The sequence below is a fragment of the Maniola jurtina genome, chromosome 22 (assembly GCF_905333055.1).
Source record: "Maniola jurtina chromosome 22, ilManJurt1.1, whole genome shotgun sequence".
In the NCBI taxonomy this organism is placed as follows: domain Eukaryota; kingdom Metazoa; phylum Arthropoda; class Insecta; order Lepidoptera; family Nymphalidae; genus Maniola; species Maniola jurtina.
Window position 1 is genome coordinate 10,159,143 of NC_060050.1, and position 19,708 is coordinate 10,178,850.

At 40.3% G+C, this 19,708-nt stretch overlaps 3 protein-coding genes across 4 annotated transcripts in view; 1 reads left to right on the forward strand and 2 right to left on the reverse strand.

Moving 5' to 3' along the window:
• Positions 1-510: 510 nt before the first annotated feature.
• Positions 511-3,070, reverse strand: LOC123876980 (cyclin-dependent kinases regulatory subunit 1). Its single transcript, XM_045923455.1, has 2 exons — positions 2,850-3,070; positions 511-1,901 (listed from the first exon to the last, which is right to left on the reverse strand). Exons 1-2 carry the CDS (start codon positions 2,906-2,908, stop codon positions 1,664-1,666), a joined length of 297 nt encoding a protein of 98 aa, XP_045779411.1. The 5' UTR covers positions 2,909-3,070; the 3' UTR covers positions 511-1,663.
• A 1,526-nt stretch (positions 3,071-4,596) lies between these two features.
• LOC123876969 lies at positions 4,597-19,609 on the forward strand. 2 transcript variants are annotated; one of them, XM_045923432.1, is made up of 7 exons: positions 4,597-4,756; positions 5,509-6,007; positions 6,365-6,633; positions 7,266-7,465; positions 8,026-8,137; positions 9,234-9,369; positions 19,578-19,609. In XM_045923432.1, the coding sequence occupies exons 1-6, from the start codon at positions 4,679-4,681 to the stop codon at positions 9,345-9,347; spliced, it is 1,272 nt and encodes a 423-aa protein (XP_045779388.1). In that variant the 5' UTR covers positions 4,597-4,678; the 3' UTR covers positions 9,348-9,369; positions 19,578-19,609. The 2 variants fall into 2 exon arrangements, with proteins under 2 accessions (XP_045779388.1, XP_045779387.1); XM_045923431.1 differs by lacking the exon at positions 19,578-19,609 and having other exon boundaries at positions 9,234-9,432.
• LOC123876959 (inverted formin-2) overlaps positions 10,556-19,708 on the reverse strand; it is a 97,382-nt gene continuing 88,229 nt past the window's right edge. The window contains exons 13-25 of the mRNA XM_045923414.1: positions 19,362-19,522; positions 18,625-18,813; positions 18,092-18,218; positions 17,707-17,859; positions 17,192-17,386; positions 16,871-16,993; positions 16,480-16,615; positions 15,979-16,104; positions 15,603-15,740; positions 15,348-15,489; positions 14,327-14,451; positions 13,634-13,741; positions 10,556-13,181 (exon numbers count right to left, since the gene is read on the reverse strand). Coding sequence (XP_045779370.1) covers positions 11,773-13,181; positions 13,634-13,741; positions 14,327-14,451; positions 15,348-15,489; positions 15,603-15,740; positions 15,979-16,104; positions 16,480-16,615; positions 16,871-16,993; positions 17,192-17,386; positions 17,707-17,859; positions 18,092-18,218; positions 18,625-18,813; positions 19,362-19,522 — 3,132 coding nt within the window. The 3' untranslated portion in view covers positions 10,556-11,772. The remainder of the gene's footprint in view (positions 13,182-13,633; positions 13,742-14,326; positions 14,452-15,347; positions 15,490-15,602; positions 15,741-15,978; positions 16,105-16,479; positions 16,616-16,870; positions 16,994-17,191; positions 17,387-17,706; positions 17,860-18,091; positions 18,219-18,624; positions 18,814-19,361; positions 19,523-19,708) is intronic.

A 19,708-nucleotide genomic window follows, 5' to 3' on the forward strand; every position in this document is an offset into this window, starting at 1 on the left:
TATAAAATCAGTTTAGTGTTTTATTTTTTTGTGGTAAGACCGGTAAGACAGTAAGCGTCGCCAGCGATCCTTACTGAGCAAATTAATTCTAACAGCTTCGGCGATGCGATGAATCGGGTGTCCGCACATTTCCTATTATTAATTAAAATGCTAAGGCTGCTAAATTATACGCTCAGCCTAATTGGCAGCTGCTAATTAATCTGTTAGGATGACAGTTCGCGAGCATTGTGCGACGACGGTCACTAAAAGTCAAACTATTTTGTAGGCCAAAGAACAGGCTAACCCTACTTTTAAGCATAAGAGCTTACACCATTATACCTAATAAGTATATCAGTCTAAGGCCACATATTATTACATATTATCATACCTGTTTCAAGCACCTATTATTATATTTTTAATAATTTTAATATAGACAGGATTCCTTTTAGATAGATGCAATTAGTGACTTACACATGACAATAGCACATATTTCGATCACAATTAAGATGTGTATAAATCATGACTAAACAGTATTAGTAAAGGGATAATTGCTCAAATAAAACACCCAGGTAAGAAAAACTCTTACTTTGAACTAGGTGGTTGGGGCCTATTTATTTGGGGCAGCACACTTTTGATTCGTCAGTCAACCAACGCTTCTCACGCTTTCCACCGTCATCTAGAGTTTTTGTCACCTGAAGACTTTATTTTGCAAATTTCGTTCTGTTATGACAGAAAACAAGCCAAAGCAATCCAGACAATCGATTAGAAGTCTACAAAATGTGCCTGCCTTTTTTATGACTTAACTATTTATAAATGCATACTTAGAAGTACATACAAGTTAAATATATAGGCACAATATTTGCACACTCATGACAGTGTGTATTTTAGTCTTTACATACAAATAGTAAATAAATATAATTACTACATTAGCTAGCAATAAAATCCATGTGGATAAAACAACTAGTGTTTAAAAAATTAAAATTTTAATAAATAAAGTAGCAGTTTTTTGGTTTTACAATGTCCTGCAGTATTCCTGTATAAATAGATTGAGATAAAGTCTGGTTTTAAAATCGCCAAGTTTAACAGCGACACGACGTAAATAGGGTGATTTACCCTAGCTGTGGAGGTGATTTGGCCATATTTGTTTTTTCATAACCTGTTTTCATATTATTTATAGAGCTGATTGCATATTAGGAGGAGACTGACCATCCCTATACACACTTTTTTTAAATGCAAACATTATAATGCATCCAAACTTCCACGTTTTTGACCTCTTATCTAGAAATATATATCACATTTTCAAGATAATATTACTCTTATGCAAGAGACCTATATACAGCAGTGGATGTCTTAGTTGATAATGATAATGATTATATTTTCAAAGGATTTTGTAAAACTTAGGCTTTTTATCTAGATATAAATCTGTCTTGCTGTAGCTCTGTCTTAAGTCTGAGCAAAATCAGAGAGCACTCTATAGATCTCACAGATCTCTATATAATGTAGAAATTCATTAATAATTAAATTATTATGCAAAGTATTTTCTGTGCAATCCACATTTTTCAAGTGACAGTTGACATATAAGTTTTTCTTCTAGTTCAGATGCATTATACAATATTCATACATTTTTTAATAAGAAAATCGTACAGTATGTGAGTATAGACGGTGGTCTCATGATGCAATCAGCTTAGTTACACAATCCTTTAACTAATACTTTAACTGAGGTAGTATTTCCATATTCTAACGCATCTACAGGTACATCAGGTCTAGGTCTTCGGAACAATAGGACATGGGGTTCGGGATTATGCACCATGAAGTGTAGCCAGCCAGGGCTCTGTTGGACTCCGAGGTTACGCCATTCTGTCTCTGTCATTAGATGGGACTTTGGGACTAGCCGGGCAATGTCAGGTGGGAGGATTACATGTCTGAAACAACAAAAAAATGTTGTAAAAATACTACAGAAGAATTTCATAAACCTTAGTCCAGGGATTTTTATAGATTACATATGAGCCCGTGACTGCAATCTCACCTGATGGCAAGTGATGATGCAGTCTAAGATGGAAGCACACTAATTTGGAAGGGTATGGAGGTTTTTATTAAACCCATAGGTACCCCGCAATGTACCAGAACACTAAATCACTTGTTGGCACAGGTTTGCTGGTAGGGTGGTGACAGCAGAGTGATTATGACTTATGCCTCCTATTCGGGGGATCTGAGGATTGATCTTGGGCATGGGCTCTAACTTTTTAAGTTATATCTTATACTTTAATACTTTAACAATAAAGGAAACCTGCATGCCCAAGAGTAACATTATTATACTTACTTATGATCCTTGACCAGACTAGACAAAGTACTGAGTTGACCACTAAAGTTTCAATTCTATTGCATCATTCAATAAATTACATGCACCATCCTACCTACTATAACTGCCTACTTAAGTAATACCTACAATTCTTTTATAAGTGCTCTTTGATCATGGAATAAGACCTTTATATATTTATTATAGACCTTTTTATTCATAAGTAGCACTTATATGTTATCACTGGCTTAAATTATCAAGTTATAAGTATTATCAATGATTATTACCTATTATTTTATATTACTTATTAATGAGTTATATAATGGCAATGGTTGATAAATACTCGATATCTAATGTAAGCAATATAGAAATTAAATTACATAGTTTTATTTCATAATTATCTACTTATTTCGATATTTTTGAAAAATATTTAACCACGACATATGGATGTCAAATTTGTCCAAATTTACTAAATGATGACAAAATAATCAATGCACCGAGGTTAAAATACCCGCATCGTGGTCAATAAATAATGATAAATTGAGAATTTTTAGTAAAATCAATAAGAACATACCTGTATTCATAAATGTCGTCGTTGTACCTTTCTGAGTATTGTATTTGGTCTACTGGCATTTTATTACTACTTCTTTAAAATATTGAGTTCTTTCAAAGCTCTATTTTCAAACAACAAATCATTTATCTTATGAAGTATTTCACCAGAAATGTAAATTACAAAAATATTGATCTATTAAAGGATTTCGTTTCCCAGCTGTTTCACTTTCGTTAAACTCCAAATCAAACTGTCAAAGTTAATTGTCAAATTCATCGACTTGACATTAGTCATTTGTGTTCAAAAATTAAATTTCATTTATTCTGATGGAATTCACTCGAGTTGAACTTTGTGTCACTTTTTTTGAGATAAATAAGTCATTGGTTCAATGAGAATTTTGATAGTACCATCAAAACAGTAGATTTTGATGATTATTATTTTTTAATAATTAAGATTTTTTTTTTAATTTTTGAACGTAATTTTATTTACGAGGGAATGTCATGTCAACGTGAACGTCACAGATTCAGCACAGATTAGACGAACGTTTCATTCCACGCAAGAATTTTTTTACCTTTTAAACTACCTACTTATTTCAAAATTATTCATGACGTGACTCGTTTTTTTTTTACCAAAGGTTTTTTTATTAAAAGGACGTAACTATGTGAAGTTATGTAAGTATCCTACTCACAAAAATCTGTTTCTTCGTGGTAAGAGATGAATGATGCCTTTCGAAGGCGCAGTGGTAAGCGATGTGGTCTTAATAATGGAATGACTCGGGTTTCATTCCCAGCAGGGATTTGGAATGTCATTATTTCTAAATTTCTGGTCTGGTCTAGTGGGAGGCTTCGGTCTTTGGCTAGCTACCACCCTACCGGCAAATCCGTGCCGCCGATTTTATCTAGTATTTTATATAGTAAGTAACCAGTAAACAGATTTTGATGCTGTTTTTGGCATTAAAAAGGTATCACTTCAGAGAGCAGTATTCGTATTTTTAAAATTCATCGTTTTATCCCTAAGTAGTTAGGTACGTAGCTAGGTAGTTTGTAAACGCCAAATCATTATCCATAAGTACCCACAGGAACTTAGGTACGTATAGGAAGGTGGGACATTACCGTCGCATTATTCAATCTATGCGACCCCTCTGATATAAGCAATTCAATCGTGAACCCCGCTGTCTCCGATGACCATGATTTTAGATGTCGGAGTCCTAGAATGTTTGTATGACTGCGCAAAGATATTATGAAACTCCAGATAGGCAAAGCTCACCTACTCAGTAAGTATTTAAATAACCGGCCAAGTGAGAGTCAGACTCGCGCACCGAGGGTTCCGTACTTTTTTCCGACACTTTGCACGATAAATCAAAAACTATTAAGCATAAAAATAAATAAAAAACTGTTTTTTTAAATATACAGGTAAAGCCCTTTCATATGATACCCCACTTGCTATAGTTATCTTAGTGACTTATGAGGTCCATTAACTACTATAGGTACACATGGATCCAAACCATAGTCGCTAACTAGCGATCCATATCTGTGACTGGCAACACGCACTGTCCAAAGACATTCGTTTTCAAGCATGAATTAGGACGAGAAGAATCTCAAAGCTTATTGAACTCGGCTGGACAGCTCAGTCGAGTTGACTCGGCGGCTAACGTAAAATTGGGTTGATAAAATGTCAGCCTTAACCTGCCAAGTATATTCCAGCTCATTCCCATTATTCCAAACATGGTGGTCACACTATATTTGCAATATAATAGACACCTATTACCTACTCATCAGTGCCGGTGCTCTTGCATACATCCATCTGAAAGTTGATTCAGTTGGTACATTATACATAATACGACACAGGCCGACATGACCAGCGTGAGTTTGGAATTTCTCCAGGACCTCATAAAGGAAGAGCATCCTGATGTTACTCTACAGGATTTTGAGGCAAGTGGATTTGAAGTGGAAGTGAGGGAAGTGGTTTGAGGCCTGTGGACTTCTAGTGTCATAGGCCCCTTTTAAGTAGCGCCAATTTTCTCTGTTCTACCCACCCACTTTCTTACCGTATATGACGAACTATCGTCATGTACGGGAGGAGTGTGCGTGCTTGCCCATAAGAAAAGGAACGTATCATGCTCAGGCCTCCCCATCTGGTCCAAGCGTTGTATCTTGGAATTTGTATAATAATATATAGTTTTCTGAGATTAAAACTTCGTTAGCGTGATTCAGGCAACTTACTTGTTTTATTTTCGTGGCTGACTGTTAAAGATACCTGTGATGCCATCAAGGTCATTGCGAGTTGCTTCCCATCTAAGGTTGTTGTAACCGCCATCTGTACTTTGTTGGAGCACCTTACACTCCATTTGCCAAGACGCAGTTGCCACTCGAGGATCTGTTGACTCTAAACGTCCATTCATTTGTTATTTTTGTTGTTGGTAAGAAAACGTTCCGAATCTTTGGTAGATTTACTACCGATGAATTAAATTAATAAGTATTATATCTCTTGCCATTCATCTATTCATGAGGATTAAAAGTCGCTTAGACTGGAGAAACACAAAATCTAATTAATAAAATCATGGGGTGTGATTCTTGTTCTTCTTCTCCTTGTTCTGGTGCTAAATAGTCATATATATATGCATAGGGCATTCGATAATTTGATGTGGTGAGCAAGACGAATTTATCGGCGTTCGATTTCCCAGGGTGCTCCGGGATCCAAGCGTGGAGACAACTATACCTCAATGGTATACCGGATAAGTCTGAAAGGTAGCCGCAAACATACAGAATCTGACGGCACTGAGATCATAGAACCTTGGCAAGGTTCCCTAATATACAAATGCTTACCAGAAAGCATAATATGCCGTCAAACCTTCAAGAGTGACGAGCTGTTCTGCAACGAGGTAGCTTTCTACAACAAAATATGGCCAGCATTGTCCACTTTCCAGAGCAAATGGGAGAAGGTTACGCATCCATTCAAGTCCATACCAAAATGTTACTTGGCGCAAAACGATTTGGTAGTCCTGAAAGATTTGAAGGAGATGGGTTTCGTTATGACGGACCGGAGACAAGGGTTGAGCATGGAGCAATGCTACTTCGTGTTGAAGCACATATCACATTTCCATGCTCTTTCTTTGGCTATGAAGTATTATGATCCTGAGGGTTTCTACGATTTGCTTAACGTTCATGATGGCATTTCAGAAGGTAAGCATATTGTCACGTATATTTCTGGTAAGTAATTATTTTGTCAACTCGGACAAAAGATTAGGAAAGGCTAACATCATATTGTCTGTTTGAATACAGTGAAATGGAAAGAAGCTAAACTTTAGGCTTAGTTTCACATGTAAAGAGAAGGAAACCTTTGAGGAAAAAATTATGTTGGCCACTTCCAAAATATATATGATACAAGTTAGAGCCTAACAAAAAATATTTTTGATGGTAATAATTAATGATGAGGACTGGGTTGAAACATGCATGGTTCTGAGATGCTCTTTCCACTATTGCGTTAAATAGCAGGATTTTAGCAGTTCCTTTGGCAAAATTGTTGATTTATCTTCACAGTATTTTTTCTCACGGAGAACATAGAATATTACAAGAGTTACTACACAGAAGCGATTCGCAATGCCATCAGCATGGTGGAAGAGGAGCTCCAAGAATCTCCAGACAAGGACAAGTATCTGGAACCCTTCAAACGGTTCTGCTGTGAGGACACCTTCTTTCAGACCATGGTGGACAGAGTGACTCCTCGAGAGCCATTGGCTGTCATCTGCCATGGCGACTGCTGGACGAATAATCTTCTATTCAAATATGTCAATGGTGATATTGCTGAGGTAAGTATGTGGTATTTTTAAATTCAGTGCACTGAAAAGTAGGTACACTTACCTCGTTAATTTATTGGATAATGCAGATATGTTAGGTATGTGCTTGTCTCTGATCATCGTTATAATAAGGCCTTTGAGGGAAAGTAAAAAATACCGCTTAGACCCAAAGCCATCAAAATAAAGGTTTTTTATTTATTCAGATAGGTACAAGTTAACCCTTGACTACAATCTCACCTGGTGGTAAGTGATGATGCAGCCGAAGATGGAAGCGAGGTAACCTGAAAGGGGTGTGGCAGTTTTTATTAAATTTATACCCCTTTGGTTTCTAAACGCATCGTACCGGAACGCTAAATCGCTTGGCGATGACTTTGCCGGTAGGGTAGTAACTAGCCACGGCTGAAGCCTCCCACCAGACCAGACCAGAGAAAATTTGGCAATTATAAAATTTCAAATTTTCCCTACCGGGAATCGAACCCGGGGCCTCCAACTAATAAGACCACTGTGCCAGGGAGGTCGTCAAATGATGATGATCAACGGTTTCGTAAATTGTTGCACTTAAATTGCATCGGGAGAGCGTCAAGAGCGTAGGTACTGAACCTAAGGCCTTATTTCTTTCTTTGTGACCTCTTCCAATCTTCCAGATGTACATAGTGGATTTCCAACTGGCACGTTACGCGTCACCAGCCTCCGACCTGGCCTTCTTCATCTACCTGTGCCTGGACAAGGAACAGCGTTTAGAACACCTGGATGACTTGCTGAGCTATTATACTGATGAGCTTTATGCTCGCCTGAGCGAGATGAGCGATGGGAATATACTGGATAAAGAGACGTTATCTGACATGTAAGTTATCTACCTGATAACTACAACACTGACGAAAGTAACGCTCGCCTGAGCAAATGAGCGATGAAAATGTCCTGTATCAGATAAGTTTAAGTTATCTTCTTATGCCTGGATGTACACTGATGAGCTTTTACGCTCGCTTTAGCAAAATGAGCGGTTGAAATGTCCAGGAAAAAAGAGGAACAAGGTCGAATGCAGTTCCTGAGCACACTGTCCAAAGTGTATCCAATTTAAAAGACTGATAAGCAGGCGACATTGCGTTGGTGCAGTAAGCCGAGCAATTTCATCAGCGTACTTTCGAGTGGTTGATCGCCAATTAATTCTTTGGGTGCGGCGCTCTATGGGTAAGATCTATAGAGTGCACTCTGACTTTGCTTAGACTTAGGACAGAGTTAAAACGAGACAGATAAATATCCCTCACATAAATCTGTCCCGTTTTAACTCAATCTTAAGGCTGAGCAAAGAACGCTCTATTAACTCACCCTTAGTGTCTAATACTCTAATGCATCGAGTTGTTACTTAGCAGAGCCATCCCAATCTTATGAGTATTTTCTTTTCAGGTTGCAGGAAGAATTCAAAAGGAGCAGCCTGTTTGGGTTGGGCAGTGCCTTAGATATGTACCCCATCCTTACGTGCGACAGCAATGAAGCACCCAATCTTTATCAGGAAAAGGTAATCTTTATTTTCTTTCGGGGCAGTACCTACTCACCCCGTTCTTATGTTAATTTCAGTGCGACATGCGGCTTACTTCAAACCCCATAAGCGGGTAGGTAATAAAAATATACAGCGGTCCCTCGACGCGACGACTCATTGGATCAAACTATTACTAGGTATTCAACTTAAAGAGCCAACTTTTTAGAGGAATTTTTATGTCAAGGGCACTCGGGGTTTTTAAATTTTAAATGTTTCAGTGTGAAAAATAAAAGCGGTTTTAGCCCCATAATGAACAATCACCATAAGCTATGTCCACACTGTGCCTTGTCATCTTCAACTTTCATCGTCATCTTTCTATTCAACTTTCGTGCCTTTTCACTTCAACTTTCGTCGTCATCTTTCTATTCAACTTTCGTGCCTTTTCACTTCAACTTTCGTCGTCATCTTTCTATTCAACTTTCGTTTGACATTTGATTCGAATGCGTCAACGAACGCGACGCTACCGTACCTAATCATTTTGGTTCTGTCAGTGTTGAAAACATGAGTGACGAGAAAATTTTCGTCGTTCCTCTTTATCGTTTCCATCCCATCCCATCTCCATCGTTTCTCTTTATTTTATTTGTGTAAAGCTTATTATTTTGATCCCAAAGTTGTGAAAAGCTTCTGTAATCTTCAATAAACTTCAAAGTAATATTTTTTTCTTCGTCCGCCATCTTGTTGTTGAACGCTTTGTGGCACAGAAATCCACCAGACGCGGGAAATGTGTTTCACAGCGCGCGCTGTGCTTTCAACTGTCAATAACGCATGCGTCAAGAGCATGCGTCGCGTGCGCTGTTGACTGCGCTGTGACGCATGCCCTTGATGAACGAAAAAAGGCACAGTGTGGACATAGCTATAGAGCAACGTCTTTGCTACCAAACAACGCCTGGTCTCAATTTTATTTTTACCGATAAAAAAAATATTTTGAAATTTGACATACCAACCTAGCCAGCGATTTCGTCCGCGATTTTATAATAGTGAAAGGATTATGAAAATCGATTCAGTGCTTTCAGAGTTTATCGATAACAAACAAAAAACAAATCGATACATTAATTTATCTTTTATTAATTGACAGGAAAGCGAAGTGGTCTCGCCATCAGACATGATGCCAGTCCTGTCGTCCAACGCGCGGTGCCGGAGGAAAATGACAGATCTCGTCATAGAGCTGGTGGACGGGGGACTTTTGTGATTTTAATGAACTTTTCTATGAATGTAATATTTTGTTAATATTGAAAACGTTAAAATAAAACCTACAGCTACAAACGTAGCGTAACAAACCATGCCCGTGTGAAGTTTGCACCTCGCTGGAATGCGGCGCCTCTCCCACTTCCCCGCTCACCTCCCCGCGGACGCCTTGTCGCGTCAGTACGGTACGGTTCGCATACGGCATACCGTACCTAATCGTCAGTGTGACGTAAACGACGCTCGGTGCATACTAAGTTGACGGAGTAGTACGTTAGTAAATAAGTACCTAATGTAAGTATGCGATAACCCGATGCGGGCGAGGTGCGGGTGTGCGAGGCTTCCCCCTGCCTCATACTCCGATTGCCATCTCAACCTGTCGCGGACCATACCGTCGTCTTAGAGTGAAAACCTCGGGAATACATTTTTGCTCAAATTTATTTTATTGCGTTTCTAGAAAGAAAACCTCGCAACGCACATCCTGATCTGACTAATTTGTTCATTCGATACTCGTAACGCCATCTATGACATTAAATGAGAAACTCGCAAATACTTGCTTCTAATTTTACAGCACGCAGTTTTTTCTTCCTCCTGAAAAGTTACTTCTTTTACATTTACGAGGTTTTCACTCTAAGCCGTCGATAGGTAAGATGGTATCTAGAAAGCAAAGATAGCTTAATACTTCAGCCTCCTTTTTGCAGTTCGGGGATTCGATCCCGCAGGCACAATCTCTAACTTTTCGGAGCTCACATTTTAAAATTCAAATCCTCTCGAAGTGTTGTTATCTTATATGCAAATCCACTGATGGTCAAAGACCTTGCATGCCACCACACAGTATAGTAGCACTTTTCTCATCTACCCACTCCCTATATCCTTTTTAACCCCCGACCCAAAAAGAGGGGTGTTATAAGTTTGACGTGTGTATCTGTGTATCTGTCTGTGGCATCGTAGCTCCTAAACTAATGAACCGATTTTAATTTTGTTTTTTTTTTGTTTGAAGAACACTCTTGATCAAGCCACACAGGCTTGATCAAGAGTGTTCTTAGCTATAATCCAAGAAAATCGGTTCAGCCGTTTGAAAGTTATCAGCTCAGGGTGTTATAAATTTTTAATTTACACTTGTTAAAAACGTAAAAATCTTAGAATGTCGGTTCAACAACTTGGAGCCTGCAGGGTTCGGTTAACTTATTAAAAAAAAAATAACACCAATAAAAGTCTTGTCGAATATAAATTTATTGTATTTCCTTTTAGTAAAATATATAAACACGTAAAATATAAGACAATTGGTGTTAACACTTATAAAACGATTTACTTTGTGACAGTAAAATATTACTAAAGCTATAAGTAAAAAGGCTTACGAATAAAATCAGATCGTGAAGAAGAATAAAAAGTGTTTTTTACACGCATAATAATGTGAACAAGTATTTAAAAAAAAAATGAAAAAAGATGGAAAAATGCTGGTAGGTACAATTTTTTTTTATCAAATCACAAGTGCAGAAATAAGGAGGGTAACTAGTTAGAAAGAACTTAATTTATTTCGTGCTTGGACGGAAAATTTTGATAGAACATTTTAACGACCATTACTTTTCCAAAATTAAATTAGATATACGAATGTTATAATATCCGAAATTAATTAAAAATAAAATCACTGGTATCAACTAGAATAAAATGTTTACATAATATATTACCCGTACAAAATCGTGGCACATTAAATAAAAAACGTAAAACTAAAAATTTGATCATTTGGAATTTTCTCGATCATAAAATTAAAAAATTAAAAATCAATCGTAAAAATTACGTACGGGCCCAATTATGAAAATAACTCATAATGCATTTTTATATTTACTTTATAATTTCAATTCTAAACAGATCTAGGTGTTAGACTTATATTTAAAACTCAGTCATTGAAAGCTTCAGATTTTCTTTCGTTGAGATTCAGCACCAGTTATCTGAAGATTCCAATAATGTTTTTTTTTATGATTGGTTATTTTTGTATATTATAATACTCTGCCGCCATCACTGGCCGTTTCCACTGGTATAACTTTTGATATCACGCATGCGAACAAACAGAAGAACCGAAACAAACCAGCGTCTAATCATGCCGTCTCCATCACACACTACACCGAGTAAGTAAGTGTAAGTGAGATCGAATGATTAACGCTGCTGTTATCGACTCGTCTCCTTATTGGGACGCATTGTACCAATATTTCTTTAGTTACAACTTACAATATGGCCGATTATATGCCAAGCATAACCTTATTCAATCAAGCGCGGATTTGCCCCTTCTGCTATGTGCTAACTTCAATCACAACTTTGTTATGTTAGCAACGTTGGATTTCAACATTGTTGGGCGGAGTGTAAACCGTGTTTGACAATAAAATGATTATAAGTTACAGTAATTAATCTTGTCACAATAATCCTAATCAGAATTTTTATTTCACACTGGTTTTCAAGCCAGTTGGAGGAGTCGATCCTCTGCCTTTAGAAGCTTGAGTAGGTCTCATAAACCCTGAACTTTTGGCAGCTGTTTTCATCAGCGGCCTTGCGCCTACTGAACTTCCGCTCGAAGAAGACCTGGATGCAGGTAGTCTAGAGATTGGCTTTGGGATTGGTTTTGGAGCAGGTTTCGCTGGAGCTGGAGGAGCCCTCTTCACGGTAGCGACAGACGCAGAACTGTTCAGAGAACTTCTGGAACTCCGTAAGGACGCACGGGAGGTAGACCTTTCGACCCTTAAAGAGCTCGCCCGTTTCGCGAACGGGCGCTTCGGATCCAACGGTGTCCGAGGTGGCGTTTTTGTCTCTTTGGAAGCAATTTTCTTTGGAATTTCTTTAACTTTCTTCGGCGTAGGAGATTCACATTCCATATTGCAACCCGAGGAAGCTCCCTGGGATGCACTTTCCGAATTCAGACTTTGCGTCTCCTCGAAACCTTCGTCGTTGAGCTCGTGCTCGCTTTTAACTTTCGGTATTCGAGGTGACGTCGTCCTTTCCGTTGTGGGCGCTCTCTCGGTCTTCGTGTTTAGAGATTTTCTATACGCACTCCTTGACCACACACCGGTAGGTGTTTGCGTCGGAGATTTTAATTCTCTGATAGCTTTCTGAACATCCTCTTGATTGATCGAAGTCTGCCGCCTCATCCTCGAGTATGGCACCGATTTGTTATCTTTGGTTGGCGTTTTATCCGTGCTTTGGGTACTTTGGTTTTTTAATCTGTCCTGCCAACGTTTCAACCTAACCTCCTTCTCTTCTTTGACTACTTCTTCCACCGGTTTCGCCACAGCCGTCTCTTTAGGAGTGTCGACAGGATATGAAGCTTGGATGTCTAGTTTAGACGGTCGGATCACTTGTGTCTCCGCAACTAGTTCTGATGAGACATCCGGTTTCTTCTCTTCTTCAGGTGAACTCGATTCTGGGGTTCGTTTGTATCGTCTCGTTCTTCTAGCTGCAGAGAATCTGTCGAACTGTCCATCACCTAATATCTCTTGACACAAATCCTTCATTTCCGCTGAAGCTTTATCCGTGAGACTAGAACTTGAAAGGGAAGGATGGAATTTCCGACATGGTTCTCTTTCTGGTGGAGGATTGAACATCTTCCTTTGAACTGGTGGCGTTTCAATGTTGTCAGAGTCGATACCGACTCTGTCCGACTTGTCTGTCTTGTGGTCTTTGGCAGTGGTGACGGTAATGTCTGGCAGCTTGCGCTTGTCCTCCTCGCTGATGGAGACGAGGGGCTGAGGGGATTCTATTTGTGGTCGCGATCGTTGTCGTCTCAGTCGCCTCATCTCTTCGTTTTCTTCCGTCTTTCTCCATGGTAACCTTTCTTTTGGTTTTGGTTGAACATCTGGAAGTAAATTATTATAAAAGTTTACATCTGTTTCATCTTAGAATGTTTTATAATAGAAATAGAAAGACTTTTCATTCTTATAAACTTTTGTGTTTCTGTGTTTCTGAAACGTCAAGTGTGTAAGTGTGTATTTCCAAGAGCACAAACCATTAAACCCGCCTTGATGCTGCTAATCTGCTGATCTTTCTGCAGTAAAGTCAGTTTGCTGTCTGATCGGAATATGAGTGTGTACGTGTATTTGCGCACACTCTTGTGTCCTATATGCCCCCTGGTAGTCTTTATTGAGATTAGCTGCCTGGTCAAGAGATCATAATTACCATCGACTGGTTCAATGACCCATCGAATGTGCAGCAGCATGTTAGACTAATAGAAGTAAACGAAAGAATCCATTCGAGGACAGGATCTGGATTGATCTCCTCAATCCTCAATGAATAGAGGGAGATAATTACCTTCGACGGCTTCGATGGCACGCACGAGGTCGTTGTCGGTGGGCACTGCGGGGCGCCACTCGGCGCGCCCTTCCGCCAGCGTGTCCAGCGTTGTGCTGCGCTCGCTCTCTGGACAAGTTACATCACAATTAATAAAATCTGTAAGGTCCCTAAGCACGTCTTCCTCCCCCTCGCACAGATGTTCGGCGAGGGTTCAGATATCGTCCGTATACACCGCATACAGACACGGAGACAAGCAACTGCCTTGTGGTACTCCTACTCGTATCGGGTACGGCTGGGAGTCCGTGCCTTCTACATACATAGCCTTAAGGACCTGCCTTCCAGAAATGAGGCTACCAGCTGCATAATCGCGGGTGGTAGAGTGGTGGATTGTCTATCGCCGAACCGACAGCAATTGGGACAGACGTGTTCTGGAGTTGAGACCGCGTACTGGTAAGCGCAGTGTGGGACGACCTCCAGCTCGCTGGACTGATGATCTGAAGAAGGTAGCAGGGAGCGGGTGGATGAGGAAGGCGGAGGACCGTGTTTGGCGGCGCGCTCTTGGAAAGGCCTATTTCCAGCAGTGGATGCTTACAGGCTGATGGAATGGAAAGATTGGTGGAGCAGGAGTCCAGCGTGCCACACTCGGCCGAAAATGATTGCGACATTTCAGTAGCCTGTCTTTCTCACTGGCGATGAAGTAAGAAGACTTACCGGAATCGTTTTCCAAGGAGCGCCGATGGAGCGCGGTGGTGTGCAGGCTGAGCGGCGAGCGGCGCGGCCGGCGCTCCTCCTCGCTGCTGGCGCGAAGCCACGACTCGATCTTCTGGCGCCATTCCCTGAACCAACGATCAACGTATCAACGTCAGTCAGTATTTTATTAACCCCCGACCCAAAAAGAGGGGTGTTATTCTTTTCGTGGTGGTGCGGTACCTTTTATAATGTATTCTTGGATCTTGGCGATTGATTGAACCGGATCATTCAAAATGAATGATTGCCATCAGACCCGACGGTCAAAGTTCAAACGACCGAATCGTTCATGATTGGCACAGGACTAATTTATTCCGATTTCGGCGGTTTATGGCGCGAATAATGTACTTATATTAACTTTATTATATTAACTAAAAATTGTTTAGAATATTTTATTTGTTTCATTTTTCCCCAACAACATTTTCCCCAGCATAAACACAACAGCTGAATGAAATTTGAACTACAACCCGACTTTCGATAGTCATTAATTGCGAAGGTTGAAGGTAAAAAGTAATTAATTATTATCAGGGGTCGCTGCAGTGCCCCTGCCAAGACGAGCCAAACTAAGGGACAAGGCACTATATACCTTTTCTCGAAGCGTTTCGTCGTATTGTCGAACCGTCATAGCTTCGGTCTGGATGGCGTTAGAAAGCTGAAGTTTTCAGTATAAGGTGTCCTCAGCAAACTTATTAAACTTACCAAGTATCAATTTTATGTTTACAGATTTATTGTTATCTAAAATACGTCGATTTTGACTCACTGATGATAATCGAAATTCCTAAGTTACTTCCTGAAGTCCTAGAAGACTGAAATTTGGTATGTAGACTAGAAATCGCATATAAACTACGGGAAAATAAAGAAATGATAAACTTTCTCCCTCTTACCCCTAGTATAGGGGATGAAAATCTGACAGTTTGTAATTTGAGGCAGGCCGCTCGCGCTCGCCCGTGCACTCTGTGTCGGGTATCGGACACCCCATACATACTTAGGTTTAGCGGTGGTGGCGTCGGGCGCGGCGGGCGAGGGCGGCGAGGGCGGCGAGGCGCGCGGCGAGGCGGGCCGCTCGCGCTCTCTGTCGGGGATCTCGAGCCGCGCGCGCACCGGGCCTCGGCGCGACCACGATCGATCTGAAACAGATCATTATGTTCTTCTTATCCTCGTCATTATCGTTTTCTGACCGTGATAACCTAATGATTTAAATAGGACTTCCGCCTTCTATTCTGGAGGTGAGGACACGTACCAAGGCTTCCCCAAGCGCTTCTCTCTCTCAACTCGTTGGCAGCGGGTGACGAGTGTCGTAGGAACTCCAGCAAGCCGTCCTCGTCGTCCCCTGGACTCGCTCTGCTTCTGCGACGCAGGCTACCCGTGGGAGTTACGTCTGGAGGATTAAAAAAAACAAGTTAGATTCTTTGCTTTCGTTAATTTACTGTACAAAAACACTATCACATGATGAACCGTATTGTTTTCGGTACCAAGTTAATTTGTCTTACATCCTAGACAACATCAAGTTTCAGCTTTAGAAATAAAGTAGATAGCGCACATGTTACCAAAATTACCAAAAAGTTGTAAAAGATAACTAAACAGTTATAAACAATAGAAAAAGGGAATACTTGTACCTGGTGATGGTGACATATCGTGCGGCTTTCTTAAAGATCTCCGTCCGAGACCGTTCCTTATATCAAGCAACAGGGATTCCATGAGAGATTCACACTCCGATACTGGTGTGCTGCAGACACTACCACCTGCAATCAAAACATAACATTTGTAAAAAACGCTGTGCAAGTTTTTTTTTTTTATTTATTTATTTAGGAAAACATACATCTTAATCTTACATGAGTTCATAGTCTATTTTAGGCAAATACACTGAGCCAGTTAAGTTTTCACACAAAGGACTCATTACCTAATTTACTACAATCCCGATCAGACAAAATTATTATTTTGGCTTTCATATAGGTAACTACCAACATATTGATTCCGTGTGATGTGTGACCGAGATAGAGCTTCCCTTCCGTTGGGTGTCCCGGTCTCACTCCCACAACACCCGACGACAGAAGGTAACAGCTTTGTTTTTTCTACCACTTGTAATAAAATAATTAGGCATGGACCACACAACGAACCTGCCCTAGTCTTGGCGACATTGATCGCCGCCTGGTCGCGCGCTCGTCGCCTGGCAGCCGCTTGCTCCTCGTGCGCTCGTCGCCGCTCGTTGTCGCTCACCGCGGATCGGAACTTGCTGCAGAAGGTTACGAATATCTGCAAAAATAACTATCCGTTAGGCACATCTTACAACATTCATATCATTAGAAATTACGCCAGGAACTCGGCAGGAAAGATTGCACATCGAATTTCCCGAAAATCTGCTTTCTGAATGGCGGTGGTAGAGTCAAGATAACACAAGTGTCAAAAAATTTCCATAAGAATTTGGAAAATAAGTTTAGACTGAATTTTATCGAACCTATTATCGATTCTTACGTGGCATGTTCAATGGAGATTTAATTAATTACTGACCTTAAAGCATTCCTCAAGTTTGAAAGAGACTGGATCTTCACAAAAGAACTCTGCGAGCTGTTTCCTCATACTCTCCACTTCTTCCATATCTTTGTTGAGAGCCGATACTTCTCTTTCAGCAACCTGAATGAATAGAATAGAAATATTATTGTACCTTTACCTTTTAATCTTAATTTTTTCACTACCCATAATAAATGTGAAAGTATGTTTGGTCGTTGTGATTTTTTTCATGATTTTCTAGACCTCAAGAGTGACATAGGCTACTACTTATCTCAGAAAGTCAAAGAGTTCTCACGGGGTTTTTAGTACTTTTTGAGGTACCTGCAAGAAATCCCACATCTGCTCCTTGATGTCAAGATGCGTGGTGGCTTGTATGTCCCTCTTCAGAGTGCTTATCCGGAGGGAGAGGGTGTTGATTTCGTTGTGAAGCTGTTCCACGCTCGCTTTTGAAGCCTCTTCCAAAACTCGGATGTCGTCAGCGAAATGGATCAGTTCTTTGTTCTTGCGTTCTGCTTGCTGTAAAAAAATACTGATTTTTAACATTTGTAAGTATTTACATACCTACATTTTTTGACTTTTCTAATAGTTTATTGGACATTGTGAGGTCTACACTCCTGAGGATTATCCGGTGTTGGGGTAAGCCTTCGTCGAGTGGTTTTAGGATTTGTGTGGTGCTGCGTGGTGGTGGTGCGTATTGCTTGCTCGATGGCTGGATTTTCCTGCACGTTTATCAGTGGGAGGGCGGGCGGTGCATATGCACCATACAGATTTGTCTAGTTTAGCGGATTATAGCAAATTAAGCTATTGGTTCCTTGTGTCGGTTGACGAGTACTCACCATAGCAACGTAGTGCATCAGGTTCATGCCGGGCTTGTTGGCGCGGATGTCAGATAGCTTCTGCAGGGAAGACAGCTTGACGCCCGCGGCGCCGCCCGCGTACCCGCCCGCGTTCAGGAAGTTGCCGGCTATCAGCGCGATGTAGAGGATTTCCTGTCAAAATACATAGATTAAAACTTTAAACGCCTAACAGATGAACCAATTTTTCCCAAAATCCTTATCAAAAGAGTATAATTGAGGATAATCATTCTAAGTGTGCAGATCTAGTACTAACAGACTCCAATAAAGTCAAAAACCAACGCATTGAAATCGATATGAATTCAATACTAAGCGTTTTTGCATTTAATTATGAATTCTTGGATCTCTATAACCCTTCAAAAATCACCTGGATGGCCCTAGAAGACATCAGATCGTCTCCAGCTACCAATATCGCGTTGATGGCACTCTCCAGGTAGCCAGCAGTCGACGCCCATTCCTCTTTCAGCAGCATGCATTCTATCCGTAATTTGTAGCTGGAACAAAGATACCAAACTTTCAAAAAAATATTAAAATACCCTCTTTTATCGTAAAATTCATAAATCAATTACATATTTCAATTAATTTAGTATAATCTATTGCTGGGAATGATTTTTCTAGAAGGGCCACTTTAACGACCTTTTGTAGACAAAAACTTACATTGGAGTTACTTTCTGTAATTTTTTACTCAGGCTCCCTATCTTGCTGAGTGTCCTTAGACGATCTCAAGCAGATTGCTGATAATCGCTGAGTACAAGTAGCAAAACCTCGTGTTCTGTAACGATCCTTGCAAAATACTATGTTCAGCAGTGGACATCCAATAATCGTCCACAGCTGGGCATAGTAATTTTCAAGGCCAATAGGTTGAGTATTTTACAAGCCTAGGTTGAGACGATAACTTACTTGGGTAGCTGGATAAGTTGCAGCAGGAATTTCTCAGCATTGCCCAGCTTGGTGACATCACCGGTAAACGATTTCAGCATCTCGGACTCGTCTATCTCGGGAAGGATCTTGAGAAGGCCGCGCAGCTTTTCTGTACCAATATCGTCGTGAGCACCTTCGCGTATTAGCTGAATTATGTCTTCATTGGAACTGGAAATTGAATGGAATTATCCTTGAAAAGGTGGAATTAAAAACTTTTTTTTATCCAGATACAAGTTAGCCTTTGACTGCAATCTCACCTGGTGGTAAGTGGTGATGCAGTCTAAGATAGAAGCGAGCTAACCGGGAAGGGGTATGGCAGTTTTTTTTTTTTAATCTTTCCATTGTGTACATGATATACCATGATCATATCCAAAATTGAGGCGTATGGATAACTTTACGTTCCCCATCCCATAGCCAGTCTTTTCGAAAACGTTGGCTTCCTTTTCCTTTTTGCATAGCTAGTAACATTTCTGAGAATCCATAATATCATAAGCTCTACTATCAGGGTGTCTTTCAAAGTCTTCAACATGAATAAAGTACTTCTGGGCAATGTACTTGATCTGATGGGTATAGATTTTGTTGCAGATGAGATTTTAGTCAAATGGGAAGTAAAATAAGGTAAGTCGATAATTCTAGCCCTGATTTCTAACGCAACTTTTCATAAATCAGGTTACAACTGACAAAGTGTTAAGAAAGACAAAATAACTTATCTGTACCTTCGGAACTGCTTTAAGAATATGTTGACGTTTAAGCTCCGTTTGCCATCCAGGAGTGTGATCTCAGAAGGCTCCTTCCTCGGTTTCCTTTCCCCGGAGCTGTCACAGATGGGGCTTCGCCCAAGGCGTGGTGAGGACCCGGCTGATCCTGGTGGTTGAACCTGCGAAATGATGCGATCTTAAGTAAACGTCTACTTTTTAACTTTTATGATGATAAATTGAAAATATTACAACAAAACTTAAAGCTACTTAGCTCTAATTACTGTACAAATCACGCCTGCACAGAATGGTGTCAAGAACTGGCTACATTTTCGCGTTGGACAGCCAGGCTGATTCTTTGCAAAAAA

What these genes read in the sequence shown, in the direction of transcription:
- LOC123876980 (XM_045923455.1), bottom strand. Translation starts at nt 2,908, where the DNA reads ATGCCAGTAGACCAAATACAATACTCAGAAAGGTACAACGACGACATT. An exon ending in GACGACATTTATGAATACAG is followed by an intron (nt 1,902 to 2,849) that starts GTATGTTCTTAT and finishes TTGTTGTTTCAG; the next exon opens with ACATGTAATCCTCCCACCTG.
- LOC123876969 (XM_045923432.1), top strand. Translation starts at nt 4,679, where the DNA reads ATGACCAGCGTGAGTTTGGAATTTCTCCAGGACCTCATAAAGGAAGAG. An exon ending in AAAGAGACGTTATCTGACAT is followed by an intron (nt 7,466 to 8,025) that starts GTAAGTTATCTA and finishes TTTTCTTTTCAG; the next exon opens with GTTGCAGGAAGAATTCAAAA. An exon ending in CCAATCTTTATCAGGAAAAG is followed by an intron (nt 8,138 to 9,233) that starts GTAATCTTTATT and finishes ATTAATTGACAG; the next exon opens with GAAAGCGAAGTGGTCTCGCC.